This window comes from Centropristis striata, chromosome 7 (genome assembly GCF_030273125.1).
Source record: "Centropristis striata isolate RG_2023a ecotype Rhode Island chromosome 7, C.striata_1.0, whole genome shotgun sequence".
Taxonomy (NCBI): Eukaryota; Metazoa; Chordata; class Actinopteri; order Perciformes; family Serranidae; genus Centropristis; species Centropristis striata.
Genome location: NC_081523.1, coordinates 24,853,508 through 24,866,160, shown reverse-complemented (window position 1 = coordinate 24,866,160; position 12,653 = coordinate 24,853,508). Strand labels below are relative to the sequence as shown.

General features: G+C 40.9%; 1 protein-coding gene across 2 annotated transcripts in view; it reads left to right on the top strand.

Annotated features, from left to right (window-relative positions):
* The window catches only part of arl15a (ADP-ribosylation factor-like 15a), a 105,710-nt gene that overhangs the window by 67,816 nt on the left and 25,241 nt on the right, over positions 1-12,653 (top strand). Inside the window, exon 5 of one of the 2 annotated variants that reach the window (XM_059337118.1) lies at positions 3,313-3,900. The exons of the other annotated variant lie outside the window; for it this stretch is intronic. Within the exon in view, the coding sequence (XP_059193101.1) occupies positions 3,313-3,522 (210 nt within the window). The 3' untranslated portion in view covers positions 3,523-3,900. Of the gene's footprint in view, positions 1-3,312; positions 3,901-12,653 lie in introns of those variants that run through there. 2 annotated transcript variants of the gene reach the window in all.

Below are 12,653 nucleotides of genomic sequence, written 5' to 3'. Positions count from 1 at the left end.
TGCCTTTTTGTTGAGTGTTTGTTGTGCAAGTCCTGGTATAGACTGATCTGCATCATGCTGTTTTAGACAAAAATGCATCCAATCCTTCCCCCCCTTTGCTTCTCTTAATTTCAAAGCACTTGGAGCTGTAGCAGTAGGAGCTGTAGTACCAGTAGTAGTCGACCTGATAAAACGTAGAGACACAAAAAGATTTCCCAGTGAAGTCATGGATATCCAGCTGGCATAAAGGTGATTTTCTCTTTCTAACCCCACTGACTGAACATGAAGCCTTCCACTGAGGATGTTCTTCCATCATGCAAATGTCTAACTCTATCCCCAAAGAAGATTTAAGGCTAACATTTCTCCTCAAGTCCCCAAGGCACTACTCTCCATGACAATAAGCGGATAACGCTGTCTCTGTCTTCAGGGCTCAAACTGAATGTTGTGACAAGACAACTAGACTGAACCATTTCACAATACATCTGCTCAACAACTGAGCCGCTCCATATATACTACCACTGGCATGGTCCTGGTACTCAAGATAGTGATAATGGACAAAGGTCTGTGTGGAAAATTACCGTAATATTTATGTGTTCTTAAGAACAAGTAATACCAACCGTGAGGTTCAATTTTCTCAGCTTTTGTCAATGATCTAACGCCCTATAATGCACTGTTTGACTATTAAATCCAAATGTTTTTTTTTTCTTTTACAAGTTTTGCTAAATTGGGTAATGAGTGATGGAAAACAACTTTTTCAGCAGAAAGCATTTTTTTTTGACAAGATGAAGATGATTTACACTTGGCATTTTAAGTGTCTCATATCTGGATAAAATTAAGATGAGATTTAAGACACTTTTATTTCCAATTAGTCACATATGTCTCTGTTGGCCAGATCCTTAAACCAATTGCAATCCATCTTTTATTTGTCCCCAGGCCACATGCAAATCATGGTGGCCCTCCTCCAGTTCAGAAGGAAGTCCCTGGTTACTGCCAAAAAATGCCAGAAAGAATGACTTTTGCACTTCAGCAGTTTAGTTACAATCATGACAGCAAGAGTTGGCTAACAACTACCCTTAACCACAAACGTATGAATTGCACTGTATTTATGTAGTTTTATCATGTTCTAACCAATGGGACACAAGATTTTCCCATTACCTTGAGGTTTTGCTGTAACAACAGACAGCTGAAAACAGTGAGTCAAATACAACTGTGTCGTAACTGAGCAGAGGATTAACTGATATTGGGGATCAAGAGCATTCGGTACAGTTTATTTTGAATGCATGCTTTCCTCTACCAGACATTTGATGATGTCATTTGCTGTGACTTATTTCCCAAGCAGTCTCCTTAGTTTAAGATCACTTCAGCAGATTAACATCCAAAACACCCACGGGCTGGAGCAACTGACTGGTTCAGGTGGTCCATTAGAGTGATTACAGGGAATAACGCACACAAAGTTGTTTTGAACCCATTTTTGGTGTAATGACTTCTGAGAAAAGATGGAATTTGCAGCCTCCTTCCTTTGATATTTGTTCTTCTGGCATAAATCACAGTTTTGCAATACAGTTTATTGAGGTCACTATGTTTTCCTTTCTTTGTAACTGCTCTTTCCAAGTGCAATTAAGGACTGATGATAAGGTGTTCTAGTGCACTCTTTATTTTGAGGCTTTCATGTGGATTGCAAACATCTAAATGCTATTTGAGGAAAAGAAACACCATGACAGGAAGAGCGAAGAGAAGAAGAGATGGGAATGTTTTCATTTTAACGTCTTTGGTATTCAGGCCAGATAATTAAGTAGCTCTTTTAACTTGTCTCTTCTTCAAGACCTCCAGATGCGCTCAAGTGTTGTCAGACAAGGTGTGTCGCTCTAACACGCCCATGAGCAGCAGCTGTGCGGATGTGCTCATTTATGCATGGATGCGCGCACCCGTGGAAATCAAGTTGTGTTTTACATCAACAAACCTTTCCGCCATAATCTCCCTTCCTCGTTGTGTCACACTCCCACACACGCCATGGTGTTATGTGGTCAATTCACTGCTCACCCTCAGGAATGCAGCTGCTCTCCGACTACACCACACGTAGATACACACATACACAGACGCTGTGGTCTCCCTCTCCTTTACTGTCCTCAGCTGGAAAGGTTTAAAAAACTAACTTACACAAGATCCTTGGGAAGGAAACCATAAAGAATAGATTTGATGTGAAGAGGAAAACCACAGCGCTGGGTGAATTGTGATAATGACAGACGGAACACTTCCTGGCTTCTTGTTTTGAGGGGAGATACTGATCTCAAGCAGTGTTACCTAAGATACTCAGCGTAGCCAGGCACAGAGATTACACTGACGCTAAGGAAAAGCGAGAGGGCCAAGGAAACGCAAAGCTGCAAATGAGAACAGTATTGTGGCAGAACGTCAGTGCCCCAGACCTCCCCTTCCACTTATCTCTCTGCCCATCGTCTGGAGCGCTTTTATCAGCACACCAATTGTATCCAGGCCACTGAGTTTTGCCTGTGTTTTCATACATAGCTCCACTTAGTAGGTGTGCTAGAACACAGTCTTATCAAGCTGTCGCATCAGTGATGAGGAATTGATGGACAGCTCCAGCATTTTTTCATACATTGTACGCATACTGGCATCTTAAGAGAAACAATGAAATTGTTTTTTTTGCTTTTAGACCTGGGAGCCAGGCATTGTGGCCTGATTACTGTCTGTATCTCTTTTCTCTCGCGATTTCCAGTACATCATTATTAGATTCATGTTTCTAATTGTTGTTCATAGGTATATGTAAGCAGTGTGGAAGTCTACTGGCCGTGTCTTTGACTGCTGTTTTAGTCTTGGTGGTCTGTCTCTTTAAATGGGTCTTAAGTTATAGATCAGATTCAGGATTTGGGTTCTGCATCACCACTTAGGATGATGGTTCTTGAGTTATTGACCCTCATGACTTCCTGACAGATGTTCAATGAGATATTAAACTTTTTTTAAGAATCCTTCTGGTGTTATATTATCACTGTTTTATTAAGTCATCAGCGTAACAGTATTTTAACTGGTAGAGGACCTGGTCATGAATCAAATAAGTGAATAACACTGAGTTGTTGCTGTATAATGCTGGTATTATGTGTTGGCCTCCTCCTGTGTACTGCTTTTGTTGTATTGCTGTGTATATATATATATATATATATATATACTGTATGATAGACACACTCACATTGCTATAATGATGCTCTGCACTCTGTCGAAAGCCTCCATGTTTTAGCGTCTGCATTCCTTCATGGCACAACCACCTCCAGATGTTATCCTCCTATACTGTACCCATGTACATATTTTCTTTTTTTTCAGAAAAGGCAGGGAACCCTGGCCACCTTGGTTGGATTTTCCCCCATAAAGCCACTTTATTTGCCAATGTTTTTCATCTCTTCAAAAGACTTTGACATGGGAGCCCCTCAACAGAGCATTCTGGATAAAACATTAAGGGAACTGGGCCTCACAAACAAACTCTCTCCCTGTCCTAAAAAGACGAATGACAGCTTGGGATATATGACTTTGTAGTTTTATAAAAACCAAGAGAAGAACTTCACAGGTCCAACACAAGACCGACACATCTTCAAGGTTCTCTGTTATCGTACTTTGCAGAAGGAAAGTACTCTCAAATGCCATATGGTGACTGTGATGACTCCATATGCTGATCATATGAGACCACACACTTCACCTGTTTTTTAGTTTTGAATCACTCTTTGTGATTAACCTATACTGATATCAGAACATCACACTTTTCTACTGCTGCACTGCTAAGAATTGTTTTGTTTCTGTGCTTTCTTTCGGCTTGTGCACATACACATGCATGTATGTACGTGAGTTACATCTTTGTTTTCCTGTCCATCCTGCAACCAACTTACCCCCTGCAATGGCAGACATGACTGATCTGCAAGCTTGTCAGGTACCATCAGTGCAAAGCTGGTGCCATGTGACACCCCCGGCGGCTTGCCAGAAGCTAATTGTGCTAATTGGTGAACGCCAATCCTGTAACAAGGCTTTGAGGGGCGACCCACCGACACAGATGAAAGCGCTCAGATTTGTCTTGTGTCAAGGACTTGTGGGTAATCGGCGCGTCCAATGACCTGCAGGGCAGGAGGGCAGGACCACAGCGCCATGGCCAGTCTGTGTGTGGAAAGGGAAGAGGACAGGGGACATGAACTGGAGGATCCACCAACTGGGTCTTCCCAGACATCAGTCTGCAGAGATTAAAGATGACATTATTACAGCTTGTGTCTGAAACTAATAATTTATCCTTAAATCCCTGCACATGCTGTAATTTCTCCATTTTTAGTTTAATTTATTTTTGCTAACATTTATTCAGGAATATATGCACATAAACATCTGCAGAACCTGATCTGGTTATAGACCACTTCCTTAAAATCACAACGTGTCAGTCCCCGAGTTTATTTGAAGCCAGTCCTGTAGTCTGTGGAAAACAGTAGAGTATATATAATCCAGTCTCAGGATTGATAGATGAGCCCAGAAACCAGACAGAATCTCTCTCAAGGGCTTTAACAGTCACCAGGTCATTTTACTTTTGCAGCTTTAGTTGTCTGATAGCCTTAGCTTGGGATGGAGGGTGGGGGGTGTTTGGTGTTGGCTGTCTACGAATTGAGAATTGGTTTAAGAAAGAAAAAAACACACACATGAACATTTGCCTCTGTTTGTTCCTTTAGCTTTTTGTTAGTTGCCTCAAGCTCAGACTAACTGTGTAACATCCTATTTTCAGAAATCCTTTAGTCAGTTTTCATACTGTCTGGAAATCTGTTTGGGGGTTTTTTCTTTTGGGCATAGTACTCAGAGAGCATTGTGCAGGATTGTCTGTCTTTAAGCATAAGACAAGTGTGACATAAGTCCAGGGTCTGAAATTAGCACCTGCTCAATGCAGGAAAGTTGCTGGCAGTGTCAGGTAAAATTGTCATACCCCAGGAAGAATACACAACAGAGAGACACATTTAGTAATGTCGGGGTATAATTGGATAGAGCTACACATTTGAAAGTCACAACAGCTATATAAACGGAAAGCTACTGGCTGTAGAAACTCATTAGTTGAGATTGAAAGTCGAAGTTCACCACATTCTTACCAAAAACCATCAATAAAAAGACACAAACTCATACTTACACGCCTGCTCTCTAGTACATCAAGATACTTCACGTATCAATTTTGTCTGAAGGAATAGCTCAGTGCGTAGTGTGGGGTCAATGTGTTGGATCAGACTAGACAGGTGTTTGCAATTGGAGCAGAAGAGAAAATTAACAATATAGTTGACTAGTGTAGGTTTCTGTTTGTTTGTTTATTAATACAAACTGCAGTTCCCATGTCTTGCCTCAAAACATTACAACAGTATAAAGTATATTTTGCACACAGGCGGGCACAATGTAGAGTATATTTACCAAACCATATCAAAGTAAAGCCACATCCTCTTATCACTAAGAGGCGTTTAAACATATGGGTCAGTGGTTTCATGACTCATGCTGTAGCTGACTTGACATGAAGTGACCTGGGACAATTTTGACTCTTGCTAGGCAACCTGCTTGCATGCTGGCTTTGGTTGATCGAGTGCCAAAAACACACATGCACGCACACACATCTTAACTTCATGCTGTCTCCAGCCACAAAGATATTCTGGGACGGATTACTCTGGACTTTCCCGATAGGGGGCAGCCCAGAACCCAAATAGTAAATTACTCCACTGTGTTTGGATGACTCGCATGGAAATCATGGAGCCTGGGTGTTGTTGGAGATATAAATTAACTCAATGATGCCTGACCTCTTCCCAGTCAGTGAACACTTTCGCAATGTTTTTAGGTTATTTTGTTTTTTCATGTAACATCCCTGCAATGTAGGTGGTATGATACCCTGAGTTACTGTAATATGCTGGCCCTTAGCCAGAGGGTTTTGGTGTGGCTTATTGTGCTTTACTGTACTTGATTGAAAACATGTTACATTTCATCATAGATTAAATAAACCTCAACTGTCAGTTATGTGAAGTTTTTTGGCTTTGGTCTCAGAAGATTTAATTAAATGTTGAATCTAACTGATTGAAATGTATTTTAGTAGCTCCTTTGTACTGTTATCTAGTGTGAAATACAATATTACCTAATTATAGCAGATTTTTTCTGCATACCTGGGTTGAATAATGTCTGGAACTTGATACTTCCCTGTACCCCATATCCATTCATGCACATAATACAGTCATTACCGTGCTGCTCTGCACTAAGATGAAGTATTTTCACTCAACTTGAGTGGATTATATGTTCAAATATATCAAAGCAGAAGAGTCAACAATCAGTCCAGAGCGTTGGCTTTTGGTTGCCATACACTGAATTGAAAGAAAGATCAAACACACCTCTCCCTTTGACTTAGTTACACCTGTGACAGCTCATGTTGGAGGGGTTAAACTGTGTGTGCCAGAAATCAAATGAATGCACTGAATACTTGGCAAGTCACTCTTCCCCAGTGCAATGTAGCTACATGAACATGTAAACTGTCTGAGTTTTACAGACATTGCTGCAGGGCAGAGGGAATTACACTGTCACACAGAGGATATGGAGCTGCCGTGATATCCTCTTGGCACATAGTTGAAGACCATCCAGGTGGAAATTGGTATGCTCTGCCAAGAGGGAGGTGGGGAGGGAGTTAGTTGCGTGGGAGGTGCTCATCTGCATCGGCAAGAATTGTCTTTCATGTAAACATATGGCTTTACCTGTTGTAGCTATCAAAGGGAGAAGATGGCGGTTTGTGATGTTTGGTGTAAAAGCGAGCAGATATTAAGGCTTGTGTACACGTGTCAGATTTTGCACATTTGTACATTTTTGGGATTCATTAAGTGGTGTGCACATCTGTCAGTACTGTAATCATGCCACACAGAAGTGTCAGTGAGATCTGATTTGTCTCTGTGGTTGTCAGTGTAAAAAGTGGTTTGTAAAAGATTTACTCTGATTACACAAATAAGTGTATCGTGAAGACATTTAAAATGCACAGGCTCACTGACTGTGGTTTGTATTTCTGTATACAGCTGCACATCCTCTCATATGCCTGCAAAATGCAGAATTATTTGTTGAACTGCCATGATAGCAAAAAATGAATGAGATGGTAGAGAAAGCGCCCCATGTACAAAGGCTGAGTCCTCGCTGCAGTCTTGTCTGACCCGCGGCCCTTTGCTGCATGTTGTTCCCTCTCTCTCTACCCCCTTTTCTGTCTGTTTCCTGCTGTTGTATTCAAAATAAAGGCAAAATGAAACAATTAGGTGAGATAAATTTGATGCAGAAGTCACCAAATATCACTGGGATTTCAGCCTCAGCTAAAGCTGGTAAACAGCTATGGTCACCATGTCTGCAGACACACTCCAGGACTTATTTAATGGCTCTGAAAAATGTCTACCTAAAATGGAGATGTGACCGACAGGATTTGGAAGCCAGGTGTCTTGAGCAGCACAAGCCTGCCTGGGTATGATTAAAGCTGCAGCATTATCGCAAACATTCTTCAAGCAAGATAACATATCATGCTAAAGAGGTTACTGAACCGTACTGACTACAGCTTTCTACTTACTGAGTGTGTATGCCATTAACCAGTTCTCACATCATTTCCAGTTTGTGAATAGTTTGAGTAGGTCTGTGTCATGTAGGTTTTGATTACAAATAATTGGAAATGTCCCTATATTTAGAAAGACTTTCAGTGTGGTCTACTTGCATGTGTTTTTTGTTTTCATCTGGCCAGTACACATGGACCCCACACACCCCTGGGACCAAAATGTGATCTGTGTCTGGATATGCTATTTGTATAATCATTAATCCAACCATGCCACATGTGTTTACTCATGTTATTTATGTGTTGTGTTGTGTTGTGTTGTGTTGTGTTGTGTTGTGTTGTGTTGTGTTGTCTGCATGTTATCCGCGTTGTGATCGTGTCTCAGTTTTCATGCAGACCAGGGGCATGAAGAACATTAGAAATATTTTTTTACTTTTCATTTTTCTGGCCCTCGCAGAAGGAATTATTTTTTTACCGTCCTAACTGTAGTACGGAAAAACAGTGATGACTAGTGACAGGGTATGTGAGCAATGCCTAGTGGTGTCAGAGCAGGAAGGAAGGTTGCACAGTGTAGGAGACTGTACCAAGCAAGAAAATGTCAACATTGGATTTGAACCAGCAAAAAAAGGAAAGAAAACCCTCAGCAGGCCAGCATTAATTTAGATACTGTGTTCTGTTTTCAGTCTCCCATGTTTTTAAATGCTACCGTCACATGGCATCACACTGCAAAGAAAAAAATTACTGTGTTGTGATATTCTTTGCAAATTTATACCTCAAACAAAGCTGAAATAATGAACCTGTTATCTGTTTACTTTTTGTAATCTTTGCAGTACCTAATACTTTTGTTTTCTGACTCAATCACTAAGTTCGGTTCCTTGAACTATTTGGAAAAGGTAATGGAGACGATCCGAGCAGCTGACAAGGGAAAGTCATCAACAGCTTCAGCAGTCTTCCTCCCTCCTAAACTGCTACTTAAAGTCAGCCGGCATCAGTCTTTTTCTCCTAAGTCACTCCCACACACATCACAAGGCCTAATCGTCACTGTTTGCGGTGCGTGCCACGTTGGGCAGTTTCACCATTCCAGCTCGATTTGCGACTTAATCGCGCCAGATGACAGACGAGTCCCCTGGGCTGTCTGAGCCACATGAGACGCTCTTCCTCAGCTTCCTGTGATCTGGATTACACTCCCGAAGGAAGATGGGAAAATATTATGGCATTATTACCTAGCAGATAATTTAAGGTTGAATGATGTCCTAACTTCACCACATCTTTGACTCCACTGATTCACCAAACAGAACTCCACAGTCACTTTCATTCAGAAAATATCAACAAAAAACCCTTTGATGGCAGTTCAAATGGAAGAAAGCAACACGTCATGGCGGGTCTTCTCATCATATATTAAACTCAGTCATTCTCTGATGCAATGCAAATAATATGCCTCATATACAGTACGACATCTTTTGAATTTAAATAGTGACTTTCACAGAGTTTGACCTTCTTTTTTTTCTCCACAAACTTTCCCCTCTGGGAACAGTTCAATGCTGTTTGTTGGAGCTGATGTGGGTGGTGTGAGCCATGCAACCCTGCCACCCTGCTCCAGTGTCCTCGTCTGTCCCTGTCTGGCCTGCCCACCCCTCCACCTCCCTCCCGCGGTGTCCTTTCTGAGGGCCAGCTCCTCTGAACCCAAACAACAGTTCCATTTGTTTTGCCAAGGCTGGGAATGCACTCAGCCATCTTTAGCTGTGTTTCTGCCAGCCCCACTGGATGCCAAACCTGTGGACCTTACTCATATGCCAGCTCTTCCCTTTCTTTTGCTTTCTTTCACTCTGTCTGCCGGAGTTTGTGACAGTGCCAATGTCTAAGTCAGTGGTGAAGGGTCCTGAGAAGGGACTGTCTGTGTGTCTATGTGATAATGAACCTATCGCATTGTGTACACCACAATCACATTAGATGCTCCTGAACGACAAAACAATTGATTGCACTGAATGGAAGGTTGAAAAATCAGGTTAACCATCAGAAATAGGTTGTAGATTAGAGATGCATTAATATTATTTGTATTATCAATCAATAACTTCATAGTGATTTCATTAAACCTGCGTGGTTAACACATGATTACATGTCCCAAGGATTAAAATGTTTTAAAAAAAACCCTGCAAAACCCCACATTTTCAACCTCTGAGAAGTGTATGGAACTTTTTGCTTCGGCATCGGCCTTACTTTGATGCCATGTGGTTGTAAATCCCAAATTTTACAACACAGATTTCAAAGAAGTCTGTGTTGAAGAAGAAGGGACTCTGTGTAAAACATAAATAAAAACAGAATGCATCAAATTCTGCATCAGAGGCTGTGTGGAACGTGTCCTCCAAGTAGGCTGCAAAAAGTAGAATAAACCAAAGGACAGGACATCCGGTGTGTGCACAGCTGTCTGATTGGGTTTAAAACCAAGCTTTTGGTTTCTCTGGCTTCTTTACTGCTAAAATAGTGTATCACTAAGGTGCTTGTACAGTCTCTTTTTAAAGGCAGGTATCGCTCTCAGTTTGTGTGCTTTGCTTCCATGGCTACTGCCATCGTCACATGACTTGTTTGTACTTCCTTTTGCAGCATGTTGCAGGAGAGCAAATGTAAATTATGCTTTTGTAATTTGATTTTTGTTTGAGCCTCAGCATTTTTAATTTTACAAACATATATTTCTGGATATTTTCCAGGAAAAACATCCAAAAATGATGTTATGTTTTATTGCATTGCATCTTATAAAAGTCGTAACATTTTAATTTTATGTAACATTCAGAACATTAATTTATTTATTTTCCATTTTTACAGCGGTGGTATTTCTTACTGGAGTGATCTGAGAACCAAGTAGTGAATATATTTTTTCAGCTATTTGCATTTGAGCAGACACTGCTCATTGGAGACCAATAGGCCATGGACTAGACGTTAATGCCTCATTGCTCAACACTCCTCCATCACCATTGTGTTCAAGATGGATGAGTGAGTGTATGTAAACAGTGCATAGGGTCCCAGCACTGCTCATAGTGCAGAACCAATGTGGAAGTCTTCAGATTGCTCTTGAAGGACTTGAAGGAAACACAAGTCGCTGATGGCAATCTTTCACTCTCAAAGATCTGGTTGTAACCATCACTTCAAACAATCTTTGATGTCAAATTGTTTACTCAGAGGAACAGTTCAAACAGGTTGAATTGCATGGACCAGTAAGTTCTTTGTGCACAAGGTACAAGTTCTAGTATTTTTATATTGCCCCTACCTCAGGTAAAACTACATTTGATCCCTGGTTTAAAAAGTGTAAGTTCTGATGCTGTTTGTGAATGAAACGCCACCATGATACTTAAATCTTTTTGAGAATCCAAATTTAAAGATTTTTTTTCTATGTCAAATTTCATCTATTGAGGCAATCTTGTGGCATCTGTCAAACAGGACAACAGAGAAAGTGGGCGAAAAGGTATGACTAGGGAGGGCTTCCTCGGCTGAGTAGAGAGAAGGAAGAAAGGGGAGTAATCTTCTCTGTCTGGTACATTACCCATGAATGAGTCCTGAGCACGTCAGGGGACTCATAGAGGATGCACTCTGGCCTTAGGACACAAAGAGAGGGCATGACCAGTCACTTTGTAGCACTTAAATCCACCGATCCTGCTTCCACACATCATTCACTTCAGTCATTTCTAGGCTTTTTTGTTGTTGCTTAATTTTGTTTTTTTGGATCCACATCGTACCCTCAACAAGTATAACCCATGGCTATTTCAATGTCGGTACTTGTGTGGGTAAACAGTCAAAGACATGTCTAGTCGAGTTGTTTCTTCGAAAGCTTCCTGTGACTTCAGCAACCCCTTAATTTTGCTTCACATTAACTTTCAGGCATCTTAGAAAACTAGAACACCATTAACAGAGATGCTAATTAAAATGAACCAAAATACAGGGTAGCCCCCTTATTTTCTTTTATGTCGTGTTGTCTTTCTTTACAAAGAAGAACCACATGCTTTCTTGTCCCTTGAGATCATATCTGTGTTAGTGGTCAAACACCTTGTAAACAACTGGCCATTTGATCCCTGCGTCCCATCTCTCTCCTCTTTTAGAACCAAGTGGCCCCTTAATGGGAATGTCCCGGCTGGCATGGGTGTGTCCAAACTTGCCTTAGCCCCCCTCTCAAAAACAGGGACCTTCCCTGTGAATCATGGAGATGTCTTAGAATGGATATGCTCATCTTTCAAGTAAATTGGGCAGTGTTATCCTCTGGGCCATATTCTTAACAACGGTTACCATGTAGGAGATCTGATTATAGCCCCATACTAGGTGTTCATGATTTATTCTGTGGTTATGATATCACGAACACAAGAGATGTCCATGACCTCAGTGCAACATGTTTATGTGCCCGACTTAAGCCAGGGCACCAGCAGGGAGTGAGGGGTCTCATTCATATGAGCATTATGATCTCATGACATGTAGGACGATATTGACATTGCTACAAGTTCCTTTGATCTGTCCATGGGGTTTGTCATTACAGATCATAAAAATGGGCCAAACAGGTGTGCATCAGAAAAAAGAGACTCTGTAGTCATGGTAAAATTTAAGGAGCAGAAGTGAACTACACAATAGCTATAATGACAGGGAAAAGAATCCATCAACTGCTTTGATTTGTTTCCCTCTACAGTGACTGAGTGCATGAGATGCCACTTTTCAACTAAATAATTGATAATAATGGCATGGTACTTAATAGCTCAAAGTGTGTTACACAAGTTAAATAGTATAATATGATACTTTTAAGGAAACAAAGCATTGCTTCATTATGTATTTCTATTTTCTTTATGTCTGATAATCCGTTTGCATACACAACTTGCACTTTTTTGTGGACAGTCCACTGATCTTTTGTTGCGTCAGTGTGGACATTCTCTTTTTAGTATATTTTTAGGCATCAAAAAATATAACATATTTATATTAACTTACTATTATTAACTTTTAACTGAAAACACACTGTGAAAGGGTTAAAGTTCTAAGACAAAAACATGGACAACACCCAGAAACATGTTCACAGCTATTTAAGTGTACACAGTGCCATGAATACACATTGCTATGCCTCTGTCCTGATTGACAGGTCGCTGTG